This window comes from Cupressus sempervirens, chromosome 7 (genome assembly GCF_028749045.1).
Source record: "Cupressus sempervirens isolate cs-2001-9-10 chromosome 7, ASM2874904v1, whole genome shotgun sequence".
Classification (NCBI taxonomy): Eukaryota; Viridiplantae; Streptophyta; class Pinopsida; order Cupressales; family Cupressaceae; genus Cupressus; species Cupressus sempervirens.
The window spans coordinates 627546118-627560888 of record NC_143124.1 but is presented as its reverse complement, the minus strand read 5'-3'; the positions used below and the strand labels follow the sequence as shown (position 1 = coordinate 627560888).

At 38.1% G+C, this 14771-nt stretch overlaps 1 protein-coding gene across 1 annotated transcript in view; it reads left to right on the top strand.

Annotated features, from left to right (window-relative positions):
• LOC149548262 (Nucleic acid-binding, OB-fold-like protein) overlaps nt 1-14771 on the top strand; it is a 130512-nt gene that overhangs the window by 89826 nt on the left and 25915 nt on the right. Inside the window, exon 10 of the mRNA XM_089792323.1 lies at nt 797-888. Coding sequence (XP_089648449.1) covers nt 797-888 — 92 coding nt within the window. The remainder of the gene's footprint in view (nt 1-796; nt 889-14771) is intronic.

Below are 14771 nucleotides of genomic sequence, written 5' to 3'. Positions count from 1 at the left end.
AGTGCTTGATTTTTTCTGTATTCTACAGTGGTATCAACAATTTATAGTGACTATGATCAGAAATTGTACATTCAGAATTTGACATATTTTAACTGTAATGCATAGACCTTAGTTCTTTTTTTGTATATTGATATAAGTTTTTTATGGCTTGATTGGTGCAATTGTAATCATTGAATTAGAAAGTCCAAAGAAGATAAAGAAAAAGAAAATAAATCTTTATTATTTAATCAAGTTTTTTTCGGTAATAAAATGTTTTTGAAAACTTACAATTTTATAAAAACAAATGTAATAAATAAGAAAATTTGGGACTGAAATTTCTTGTCCACCAATATGTGTGGTTTGCATCATTCCAACTATTATCTCTTTAAAGTTTTAATGATTATGACTCGTAATTTTCTGAGTTCCAAATCCCTCTACCAAATAATTTACATATTAAATTTGGGTTGATAGGGAAACTCAGTGTGGTAAATTAAATCTGGGTAGATAGGAAACCTCAGATGATTCACACAACATATCATATGGCTAGTGAATATGATTCTAATTTTGCAGATAAGAAGTCTATACTAAATATACTGGTTTCATATTTTAAATTTTATTGTCCTTGGGAGTAATTGTTTCCAACTGGAAAGGCTTTAGTTTGATATGTCAGTATATTTTATTTGATTTGTATTGTGATTGCCAAGTTTTCTCTCTCTTTAATCTGGATATAATGGAAAATGACACTGAATTTGAAGATGCATGAATGGGTTTTCTTTATTAATCTGAAAATGACATGCATGCGATTGGATTTTTGTAGGTTCTCTGTGCTTCTAACCATGACCATAGCACTATTGAACCCTTGTTGCTACCAAAAGAGGCTAAAATTGGTGAACGAGTCATATTTTCTGGGTAAGATACCAAGGTGTTTTTAATTTTAATTTTTAAAATTTTGAGTAACAAATGATGGTAGAAATTTTAAGCTTTCACTTCTGAAAAATACAACATTGTTAGTGGGGTTGTAGCATTATTATTGCCGACGATTAGAAGATTGATTTAAATTGAAGGTAGTGCTAATGAGAGAGTAAAATACCAGTGTGAACAGTTTGTTGATAACACTATTACTTGTATAATTTTGTTTCAAATTATGAAAATAAGTTTTATTGACTTAAAAACAACAATATGATAACAATAAAAAAATGGGCGAAGTGGAAACAAGAGCTCTATATTCAATTTTTATTTTGAATATTTTATTTGTCTCATATGAAATTGATTATTTACATCCTTGACACTTCAGTTGTCCACTTTTCTTTCTCAATCACTTAGTTCAGATTGTAGACGTAATTTTTTTTTTTTTCTTTTTTTCATATTAGTAAGGATTTTCTGAACTTAGCTAATTTTGTTGCCATCCACAACTAATGCTGCTGCCGCTGCTGATCCCATTGGCCTTAGCTCAACTAATGCTGGATAAGAAGAAGATGATGAAGAAGAAGAAGATGAATATTGAAAAACCTAGAATATTAATAGATTTTTATTTCATTAGTTGAACAATGAACATGAAACAATGATACTTGAACTTGATGCTATGATTTATTTTTAATGTTTTGAATCCTTGATGTCGAGCTATACGATGGTATGATCACTATGATTACAAATTTATGGTGTTTTTGTTGTTTAAATGTGTTTATGCTAGTGTGCTATATTCTAATTTTAACCCATGCTTCATAAATGTGTGTGTGTGTGTATATAAAATTTTTACACATTTTTGTACTAACAAACCCAAATGAACCCAAACTCCTTTCCAAATTTTGATGAAATTGCAAACTGGTTCTCAAGCTTCGAACTTGGAACCGAACTGGAACTGGAACTTAGGTGTTTTTAGTGTCATAGCTTGTCTTTTACAATTCAACACAAAACATAATGACACAAGGGCAAACCTCTCTTCAAATTAGCAAGGGAAGACTAATAAAAATTAAAAAAACTACTCATAAATCTAAAGATATGCAACGAGATCTACAGCTACTTACACATTACAAGATCATCAATGGGTTTCTTGAATTTTCATAAAGGGAAATAATTGAAAGTAAATTTGATCTATCTTTTTGAGTCTTGGAAATTGAGCACAAGATTTAAAAGGTTCTCTTCCTAGGAACAATTTAACAAAACAAAGTAAGTCAAATCAGAAAAGCTTGCTAGCTGTTTGGAACAAAAACTAATTTTAACAATGAAACCATGTAATGTCCCCATCTTTTTAGCGTCTCAGTGGAGTTCTTAGCCTTTACATTCTCCGAAGGCTAAGTGGAGAAATAAGGAGAAATTGATTAAATTAATTTCATATAAAGTCATTAAATAAATTAAAATTAAAATGTGACTTCATATTTAATTAATTTAATTGTCTAGAAGCACAACTAATTATTGTATTGGAAATGGGGAAGCTTCTAGAGAGTGCAATTAAATAATATTTTATTTTCTTCTAGAAGGGTGAAGGAAAAGAATAAATAGAGGCGAGAGCTTCATTGTTAAGCATCCGATTATTGTCAATTTCATTTGATATAAACTTGAGAGAAGAAACTAAGGGTTTTTGATTTCAGTTAGCCATTGGAGAGTGTCAATTCTTCAGTGTTGCAACCATTTGAGGTGGTGAAATATCCATTGAATTTGGCATTCTAGAGAGCTTCATTTTGGAGTTCTATTTGTGCTTAAATTAGAGAATACATTTATTGCTGGCTACTACAGTGTCGTGCTACAGTACTCACGCTATAGTATTTATGCTTGATTCCGATTGCAACTTTCACCTCCATCCATGGGCATCACTATTATCCGGTTCCTCTTGCAATTATTAGTAGTTTGCATTGTAATCTTAGGCATATAATTTTGCTGTTTTAAGCAATAACTTAGTATCAAATTTGGCATTTCTATAGTCATTATTGTAAGCCCATTTGTCTTGGCAAATTCATAGCAACATTGTACATGGGAATGAATTCAAATAAGGAGATATATGTTGCACACCATTTGTTTGATGAAATATCCATCTAATAGCACATATGATCGGCATAATAGTTGTATGCCAATTGTTTGTCAAATGTTAGTTGGCTGTAGGTATGCATTCCATATCTAGTTTCCATGTATATGCATTGAAAATACCAAGAAGAGCTGCACTTGCATATTGGTTCATTGTAAGAGGTATTGAATATCATTTGCGAACATTCTAAATTTCTTAGCATCATTGAAACTATATCAAACGATTTGAAACACAAAAAAATCAGAAAGAGAAAGGCAACATACAAGTGTTTGACAATATTTCTTGTGCTAAAATCAGTGAGTTTGGGCAAGGGATATTACATTGGTATCAGAGCTAAATCCTGCCATCCTGAGGGTATAGCAATCACATAGAACCACTTGGGGTTGGCTCTCACAAATTTTACACTTGCAGGCAAGCTTTGTTTGATAGGAAACAAGATTTTGACAGGCAGCCAGACACCATGGGTGACAGACAAGAGTGTAGCCCACCAAGAGACAATAGGAATGAGGATCAGGAAACAAGGGAATTTTAAAGAGCAATGGTTATAGGACAAGAGCAGATGGCCCAGGCTTTGCAGGCACTCATCACCGTGGTTAAGCGCATGAACCCACAAGCCAGATGGAATCAAGAACAAGGGGATAACAAGAGTGCAGTGGGATCACCTAGAGCTCATAGAACTCTTTCCAGAACAGCAGACAGGCCCCACATGTCCTGCCTTTGTTAGAGAGGAACCAATACAAGAGCCAGTATAGGAAACAGAGGATGGGACATTTGCAAATATACTTATGGCTGCTAATGATGAATGGGAATTATTGGCACCGTAGGTACGGGAGATAATGACTTTTGAGAGGTTTGTGAACTAAAGAAGAGAACACTACCGTGCAGTCAGATAGAATAGGAGACCTCGTGGTGAGGATAATGAATTAAAGTAGGCTACAGGAAGCTTTCCTTGACTACATTTGATGGGAGTAGTAGAATGACAGCGTAAGCTTGGATTCACAAGCTTGATACCTTCTTAGCACTGAGACTTATGACAGAAGTGGAGGCAATTAAATATGCCACGCTACATTTAGAGGGAGCTGCACATGATTGGTGGTACCATGGGATGGTTACCCTTCAGCATAACCAAGTGACTTCATATCAGGACTTCATGGACAGGTTGGTAGAGAGGTTTGATAAGAAGGATCTAGAAGTCTACTTCAGGGAGTTGGCGTAGTTAAAACAGACAGGAAGATTGGAGTATTTCATTAGTGACTTTCAGAGGCTATTCGTTATGGTGCCAGATATATTAGATAGGAGATTGGTTGTTTTGTTCATGGAGGGATTATCCGAACCGCTGAAGGGTTGGGTAAAAGCCTTTGATCTATTCAATTTGCAAGAAGCGATTAAGAAGGCTAGAAGTATGGAACAAGCAACCCCGGTAAATAAATTTCAATCAAAGGGTACATCATTTAGCAAAGGCAAACCATTCTTCAAGAAACTTGAGAGGAATGAAACAAAAGCTGAAAATAAAGATAAATCATTTGCTCCTTTGGATAGAGAGACATTGAATGATTTAAGGAAGAAAAAAATCTATTTTTATTGCAAAGGACCTTATGACATGAACTATGACTGTCCATTGAGGCCAAAGGGGAAAGCAAATAGGGTTATGTGGGCATATTATGAGGATTCTGATTCTGAAAATTCAGACCAACAATTTGAAAATGACGAATCAATTGAAGAAAAGGAAGGCACAGATGATATAGGTGATGAGAAGACTCAGGGTAGACTTAAGGAGACTCGTCTCACTCATGTACAACAGGAGGGATCATTCAGGATGAGAGGGGTATTGGCTGGTCAATGAGTTATTACTTTGCTTGATACAGGTGCTACTCACAATTTTATTGATTCCAGATTGATTGAGAGGCATGGGATTCAAACAGAGCAATTTGATAATCTGAGAGTGAGGGTAGCTGATAGCTACATCCTCAAATGTGATAGGAAGATTACAGGTCAGCCCCTAAAGATCAACAATTTTGATTTCAAAGCAGATTTTTATGATGTTAACATGGGTGATACAAATTTAGTTCTTGGCATGACTTGGTTACATGATATAGGGGAGTTCACTCTCAATTTGAGAGATATGAAGATGAGGTTTCAGTCAGAAGGGAAGACCCATATACTTAAGGCCATTTGTGATAGTGGGTTTAGGATGATGTTTTGCAGACACATGGAGAGCTTGTTGAGACATGACCAGGTTGAGTGGGCTGCCCATTGCACTTAAATGCCATCACAAGGGCAACAAAAATCATAATATTACTCGTACATATAGGAATTGAGAATCAAACATTACAAGGTTTTCCGTGAAATACCACTAGGTAGACCTACAAATAGAGGTATTGAGCATATTATTGAGTTAGAGGAGGGTGCTAAGCCCATCATGATCACACCCTATAGGCATCCAAAGAGATTGAAGGATGAGATCGAGAAAATCATCAAGGAACTATTTGCTATGGGGGCACATTAGACCAAGTAAGTTGCCTTTCGCTTCTTCTGTGGTTTTGGTGAAGAAGGATGAAACTCTTAGGATGTGCATAGATTACAGGGTCTTGAACAAGAAGACTATCAAAAATAGGTACCCCATCCCTTGGATTGATGAGTTATTAGATGAGCTACATGGAGCATGTTTCTTCTCCAAAATTGATTTGAGATCGGGCTATCATCTGATCCAAGTCAAAGAGCAGGATATAGAGAAGACGACATTTAGATGTCATTGTGGCCATTTTGAGCTTGTAGTTATGCCATTTGGGCTAACTAATGCTCCAACTACTTTTCAGTCCACAAGGAACAGGGCTTTTCAGCATCAGTTGAGGAAATTTGTGTTAGTATTCTTTGATGACATTCTAGTGTATAGTAGGACATGGGATGAGCATGTACGACACTTAGACACCGTGATGAGCATTCTGAGTAGGGAGTCCTTATATGCAAAGGAGTCCAAATGTGATTTGGGATTGTCAGAGTTATTATATCTGGGTCACATTATCGGTGCTCAAAGAGTACGCATGGATCTTGAAAAGATTCTTGCTATTATTGAGTGGCCTACTCTAGTGAACCTAACATAGTTGAGAAGATTTTTAGGGTTGTGTGGGTTCTACAGGAGGTTTGTTAGTGGATATTTCAAGCATGCAACACCCTTGATAGACTTGATGAGAAAAGGGGCTTCTTATGGACTCTTGAGGCACAGGAGTTTTTTGATAAATTCAAGGAGTTGATGACTTCTTGTCTAGTGCTAGCATTACCAGATTTTAACAAACCTTTTGAGTTGCACTGTGATACATTTGGCGAAGGTGTTGGAGCGGTGCTTATGCAGGACAAGCACCTGATTGCTTATGAGAGTAGGAAGCTTAGGAGGCCTGAGAGGAGCTTCAACATTTATGATAAGGAAATGTTGGTCATAATGCATGCTTTGGCCAAATTCAAGCAGTATTTAGTAAGTAGCAAATCCAGCAAAAAAATTGACCACAATAGCCTAAAACATTTCCTAGGGCAGTGAAATCTTAATGACAGGCAACAAAATAGGTAAGTAAATTACAAGCATATGATTTTGATATTACCTATTTCTAGGGGACACAAAATGTTGTAGCAAATGCCTTGTCACAGAGACCCCACTTGAGCTTGATGACCGTGTAATGTCCCCACTTTAGCAGTTGACCAAGTGTGAGCGTTAGCCTAGTTCTACATGGTCCCTAGGGCTAATGAAGGGTTTAAAGGGATCTTAGAGTGTTTTGGCCTAGTCATTTTTAGTTTGAGCCAAAATGGACTTGATTTACTCAGTTTTAGGCATACTATTTTTCATAAGTCAGCAGAACATGGGGGAGGCTAGTTTTGGTGATTGAATTTGATACTCTGCGGCGAGAGCTTTCCGACGAGCTATCAGTTGTGCTATTTGGAGTCCAATAGCTAATATATTTTTATGCCTGAAGTATTATTAAAGTAATAATTAATTTAGTTGTAAAATATTAAAGTGTTACTTTAATATTAAATTTTATGGGGATGTGTGCAAATCAAAAGGGGTGCCTAAGGGAGACATAAGTGATTATTTTAATATGTTTTATATGACACATCTTTTATCCCACATTGCTCATGTGAGTGGAATGGACCCTTGGAGAAAGAATAAAAGGGATTGTTAGTGGCTTCATTCAGTAGGTGGAATATGAGAAGAAAATTGATGTGTGAGTTGTAGATCCGCTCTTGGCATTAGAGGACGTCTATCCTCTCTTGTGACATTTTAGACGTCATTCCTTTGGGGTTTGGCCTTTGGAATTCATTGTTATTAGCTTCATCAACAGGTAGATTGGGCGCATTTCCAACGATAGGTGGATTGGGTGTTTGCTTATATCATTCTCGCTTCTTCTCTGATGCTTTTGCCATTGTGAAGATTGAAGGCAGATTTTACTGTAGCAACATTGTAGCGCGACACTATTCATATTACTGTAGCAGCAGGATGGGAAGTCATTATTAGAAAATTATGTTATAATACTAGAGTAATTAGTGAGTTGAAAAGTCTACTATGTATTTGATTTTATTATTTGAAAATTAATATTATTTCAGCAGTAGTTCAATCTTCAGTTTGCATATTATTAAAATTCCTTCTTGTTTATTTTATGTGGTTTCAAATCTATGCAAAGACAAAAACAAACAAACATTTTATATCTGGAGCCATAAAAGGGTTTAAACTTATAACGGAGAAATTAAGAGTTGGATGCAAATTATTTGACTAAATTCCTATCAATAGTTGGTTTAGTTTTTGGGCAATTTTAGGGTGTCCATTACAGTGTATCAGAGCTTTAAATCCTGCCATCCTATAGAAGCCTTATGGGGAATTTGGAACAGTTGGATAAAGGGAAGAGTGTTTGACGAAATGTCAAAACACTAAAGTCAAATAAAACAAGTTTAGAATGTATGTTTTAGTATGCAACAAAGGCCATTAACTTCCGCTATACTTGAGTAAGACAACAAAGCTTCAGATTCACAGAGTGAGCAATCTAGTTCATTCGTGCAGGTGGACATAGAATCCAATCATACAGACACATAGGAGATATTCTTTGAACAAGACAACAATATGGGTGACCGAGATGATAGGAATATGGGACTAGGCAGAGGCAGGAATGCCGGTCCAGATCAGGAGGAGGTAATGTTCAGACGGTTATTGGGTATGTTACAGGAGGGGCAAAACATGCAATAGGAGTAGAATAGGCAAATGGATATGATGTTGCAACTTATGGCTAGATAGATGGGTGTCAATATTAATCAAGGTGATGCAAACAATGAAAATGGGGGAAATGATAATAATAGAGGTTGAGGCAACAACAATGGTCTTGAGAATAACATTAATGGTAATAATAATGGACATGGCAACAATGGGAATGAGGCTGATAACTTTAGACATGTTGCATGCACAGCTCGAACAACGAGTTCGAGACCTCTTCTACCCACCTTCCCACCCAGAGATCCGGTTCAACTAGTAAATGAACTGTAGATTACCGAGTTACAAGATCAGTTCAGGAGGGATTGGGAGGCTAATGGACTGGAGTTTTAGGCAGATATTTCCCCTAGAGATTATATGGACTTGAGGATGAGACATATGCCTTGAGCAGGAGGGAGAAATTAAAATTTTGAGCTGAGAAAGAAAGTTGAGAAACTTTCTTTACCTTATTTTGATGCCTCAAGGAAGATGATTGCACAAGCTTGGGTGTAGAAGGTAGATACATACTTCTTGTTGAATCCGATGCCTGAGGAGGAGGCTATCAAGTATGCGGCTATTCATTTGGATGGCCCAACGCATGAGTGGTGGCACCATAGCATGGTAACCTTGCAGCATAATCAGATCACATCTTATGAGGAGTTCACTAAGACTCATAGAGATAGTTGATACCAAAGATCCTGAGTTATAGTTTAAAGAGTTGGCACAACTCAAGCAGTGGGGATCAGTTGAGACACGCATCAGTGAATTTCAGAGGTTAACTGTGTGTGTTATAGATATTTCAGAGAGGAGATTAGTAGTGCTCTTTATGGATGGACTCTTAGATTTTTTGAGGGGTTGGGTCAAGGGGCATGACTCGGCTAGATTACATGAGGCCACTAAGAAGGCTCATGACTTAGTACCTTCTTCTTTTAAGAGAAGATTTGAGCCTAGGGATTTACATACAAAGAAGGATAAGGACAAAAAACCTTTTTACCACGATGCACAACCAAAAGGGTATAATAGGAAGTTGGATAATGATAACCTAAATGAGTTGAGGAGGACGAAGTTGTGTTTTCATTATAGAGAGCCTTGAGACTTATCTCATAAGTGCCCTCTCAAGGCTAAGGCAAATCAAATGGAGTATTTTTCAATGGAGGAGTCATAGTTAGAAGGGGGAGGATCAACACTCTGATTCAGATGAGAGCAACACTCCAGAGGAGAACATCATTCCTAAGGATGATAGGTCGTTGGCATGATTGATAGCGGCTCAAAAAGCGATCACATTTAGGGTCAGGGGTAATATCCAGGGGTAGAAAGTGATCTCTCTCATTGACACTAGGGCTACACATAACTTCATAGATGCACGGTTAGTAGCCACAAGAGGTTTACAGACTGAGGAGCATGCTGGGTTTATAGTCATGGTAGCTAATGGTGACAAATTATTATGCACACGGAAGATATCTAATCTTCACATCAAGTTTGGAGATGGCTATGAGTTGGAGGATGAGTTCTATGTAGTAGACATGGGAGACTATGATGTCATTCTTGGCATGATATGGATGGCCTCCCTAGTTGAGTTCACACTCAACCTAGCAAAACTAGAGATGAGATTCCAACATGAGGGAATAACTGTTGTACTCAAAGGACTTTTGGATGGGAGTTGTAGTCTCTGTAAGGAGAATGCAGAAACTTTTTCGGCATAATGACATAGAGTGGGTAGTAGAGTGTTTCATCATGCCAGCCCCACAGAAGCCACAGGTAAAGAGTCATCCACCAGATATCCAGGAGATAGTTGACAGGCATGCCAAAGTATTTGGTGATATTCCACATGGGGTTCCTCCTGACAGGGGAATAGAGCATGTTATTGAGCTCGAGGAGGGAGCCAAACCAGTCATGATTATCCCCTATCGTCATCCTAAGAAACACAAGGATGAGATAGAGAAGGCAATTAAGGAGCTATTGGAGATGGGGCACATTAGGTCTAGCAAAAGCCCTTTTGCTTCAGCAATAGTTCTAGTGAAGGAGGATGGGACGGTATGCATGTGCATCGATTACATGACACTAAAAAAAACAATTAAAAACAAGTATTCCATTCCTAGGATTGATGAGCTGATTGATGAGTTGCATGGTGCACGCTTCTTCACCAAAATCGATTTACGATCCGGATACCACCTGATTAGGATGAGAGCAGAGGGCATTGAGAAGACAACCTTCCGATGTCACTATGGGCACTTCAAGTTTATGGTATATGCCAAGGAATCAAAATGCGAGTTTGGCATGACTGAGCTCCTTTACCTTAGGCATATCATTAGTGTTTATGGTGTTCAGGTTGATCCTAAAAAGATTAGAGCTATTGTGGATTGGCCTACTCCCACAAACCTCACATAGTTTAAGGGTTTCTTTGGTTTATGTAGTTTTTACAAGAGGTTCGTTAGGGGATTCTCACAGATTGCCGCACCTTTGATAAATCTTACCAAGAAAGGAGCCTTCACATGGACACAAGCAACACATAGATGTTTTGACCACTTCAAACAGGTGATGTCATCTTGTCCAGTTCTAGCTCTCCCTGATTTCATGAAGCCATTTGAGCTTTAATGTGATGCTTTAGGAGATGGGATAGGAGCAATATTGATACAAGAGAGACACCCCATTGCATTCGAGAGTAGGAAGCTTCGAGGAGTTATTCTATTTACGACAGGGAAATGTTGGCCATAATGCATGCATTGGCCAAATTTCGATCATATTTGGTAGGTGGGCGTTTTGTGATCAAAACTGATCACAATAGTATTAAATACTTCATGAGCCAACGTGATCTTAATGATTAGCAACAGAAATGGGTTACTAAATTGCAGGCTTATGACTTTGATATAGAGTTTGTCAAAGGTAAGAAAAATGTGGTGGTTGATGCTTTATCTTGGAGACCTCACTTATGTGCTCTGACAGAGGTTTCAGGAGATTGGAGAGATCGAATTGTAGCGGAGTGTGCAGGAGATGATTGGGCTTCTAGGATAGTTATGAGCACCATTCAGGATGATAGGTATGCGGTGTTGGATGGGTTTATCAGATTTCGAGGGGATAGGGTTTATTTAATCCCTACATCACAGTTTAAAGAGGAGATTCTGAGGGCATTTCATGATGCACCTACAGTTGGGCATCCAGGGGTCTTCGAGACCTATAGGCAGATCCGAGAGCGGTTCTCATGTAGAGGGCTCAAGGATGATGTTCAAAAGTATGTCAGGGAGTGTGCAGTTTATCAGCAGAATAAGGGAGAGTACACATTTTTTGTAGGTTTACTACAATCCTTGCCCATTTCGAATATGAAATGGGAAAGTACTTCTATGGACTTCATCATTTTTTTACCACGAGTGCAGGGAAGAGATTGTATTTATGTGGTGGTAGACAGATTAACAAAGTTCGCTTACTTCTCTGCTGTTCCTTCTACTTATATAGTAGCATAGGTTGCGGATTTATTCTTCAGAGAGGTCTTTAGGTTGCATGAGATACCAAGATTTATTGTTAGTGACATGGATAGCAAGTTCATGAGCGCCTTTTGGCAGGAGTTGTTCAGGCTGTGCGGTATGGATCTTACACCTAATATGAGTTACCACCCTCAGATAGATGGGCAGACGAAAATAGTAAATAAATGGGTGGAAGGCTATTTGTGGAATAATGTGATTGCACAACAAAGAGTGTGGGTCAACTGGTTATACATGGGGGAGTATTGTTACAATACCACATATCATATGACCATCAGGATGACTCTATTTATGACATTGTATAGGTATGAAGCACCCAACTTCATGGATTTAGTTTTGGGGAACAACCAAGTGCCCAAAGCCAAAAACTTGTTGCAGGATAGTCGGGATATCTTGAGAGCATTCAAGGAGAACATACAACAGACTCAAAATCAAGAGAAATTGTATGCTGATCAGCATAGGATAGAGCACAGTTTCGAGGTAGGGGATATGGTGTATTTGAGGCTACAACCATAGAGGCAATCATCGCTCAAGAGGAGTGGAGCAGAGAAGCTGAAGCCTAGATTTTATGGTTCCTAGAGGGTGATTCGTAGAGTGGGAGAAGTCGCCTATGAGCTTGAGCTTCCAGAGGGCGGTTAGGTGCACAATGTATTTCATGTGTCGAGGCTTAAGAAAGCCATTGGTCAAAGTGTAGTTCCTTCTACAGATTTACCCCTTTTGGATGAGTACTTGAGGCTATTTTGAACACCTGAGAGAGGAAACTCAGAACCAGGTTAGTGAAGGAGTATTTGGTCAGATGGAAAGACCTGTTGGAGGAGGATGCTACATGGGAGAGTGAGCAGGGTATTCAGCAAGCTGGACTGAGATTGCTTGAGGACAAACAATTTCAAGGGGGGGCGGACTGTAATGTCCCCACTTTAGCAATCAACTAAGTGTGTGTGCGTTAGCCTAGTTCTACATGGTCCTGAGAGCTAATGAAGGGTTTAAAAGGATCTTAGAATGTTTTGGCCTAGTCATCTCCAGTTTGAGCCAAAACGAAGTTGATTTACTCAGTTTTAGGCATACTATTTTTAGTAAGTGAACAAGACACGGGGGAGGCTAGTTTTGGTGATTGAATTTGATACTCCACGGTGAGAGCTTTCTGACAAGCTATCACTCGTGCTATCGGAGTTCGATAGCTAATATATTTTTATGCCTGAAGTATTTTTAAAGTAACATTTAATTTAGTTGTAAAATATTAAAGTGTTGCTTTAATATTAAATTTTATGGGGATGTGTGCAAATCAAAAGGGGCGCCTAAGGGAGACATAAGTGATTATTTTAATATGTTTTATATCGCACATCTTTTATCCCACATTGCTCATGTGAGTGGAATGGACCCTTGGAGAAAGAATAAAAGGGAGTGTTAGTGGCTTCATTCGATAGGTGGAATATGAGAAGAAAATTGATGTTTGAGTTGCAGATTCGTTCTTGGCATTAGAGGATGTCTATCCTCTCTTGTGACACTCTAGACGTCATTCCCTTGGGGTTTGGCCTTTGGAATTCATTGCTTTTGGCTTCATTAATAGGCAGATTGGGCGCATTTCGAGCTACAGGCGGATTGGGTGTTTTCTTATATCATTCTCGCTTCTTGTCCGATGCTTATGCCATTGTGAAGGGATGATTTTATGAGGGTCTTGGACTAATTGAAGGCAGATTTTACCATAGCAGCACTGTAGCGCGACACTATTCATATTACTGTAGCAACAAGATGGGAATTCATTACTGGAAAATTATGTTATAATGCTGGAGTAATTAGTGTGTTGAAAAGTCTGCTATGTATTTAATTTTATTAGTTGAAAATTAATATTATTTCAGCAGTAGTTCAATCTTTAGTTTGCATATTATTATAAATTCCTTCTTGTTCATGTTATGTGGTTTCAAATCTATGCAAAGACATAAAAACAAACAAACATTGTATTTCCGAAGCCATAAAAGGGTTTAAACATTTAACAGAGAAATTAAGAGTTAGATGCAAATTATTTGACTAAATTCTTATCAATAGTTGGTTCAGTTTTTGGGCAATTCTAAGGTGTCCATTACAGACCGATATATCAGAGGATTGGAGACATTTGATCCTTGTAGAGTATGCAAAGGATACATGGGCATCGGGATTCATAGATGGATCAATCTAGAATAGTGATTTTACCCTTGTGAGTGAGATCATCATTTACAAAGGGCACATTTATTTGGTGCCAGGATCAGAGGTGAAGAGGATGGTGTTAAGAGTTTATCATGACTCACCTATGGCAAGACATCCAAGTTTTTACAAAACCTACCAACAGATTCGTGAGCGTTTTTCATAGAAAGGGCTTAAAGATGAGGTGTTGCAATACGTTAGAGAGTGTCCTACTTGCCAGTAGAATAAACAGGAGCACTCTTACCTAGTCGGCTTACTTAAGCCACTTCCGATTCTTGACAGGAAGTGAGAGTGTTTATCCAAGGACTTCATCACAGGACTGCCAAGATCTCAGTGTAGAGACTGTATATATGTTGTTGATTGGCTTACAAAGTTTGCCCACTTCTTTCCAATCAACACTACAGACACTGTTACATAGGTGGTAGATTTATTTTTCAAAGAGGTGTTTGGGTTGCATGGTTTACCTTGGAGCATTGTCAGTGATAGGGATAGCAGGTTTGTGAGTCACTTCTGGCAGGAGTTGTTCAGATTGTACGAGACAGAGCTCACTCCAAGCACTAGCTACCACCCCTAGACAGATGGTCAGAGAGAGATAGTGAATAGATGGGTGGAGGGATACCCCAGGAATTACATAGCAGGGCAATAGAAGGCTTGGGTTAAGTGGATATATCTATGTGAATATTGTTATAATTCCACTTATCACATGTCTATCTAGATGTCACCGTTCATGGCATTATATGAATATGAGGCACCGTGTTTCATGGATTTGTTGCTATCAGATAGTAGAGTGCCCAGTTTTGGAGACTTATTACATGAGAGCCAGGACATTTTGAATGCTCTTAAGGATAATATCACCAAGGCACAAAATCAACACAAGTAGTATGCTGATCAGAAG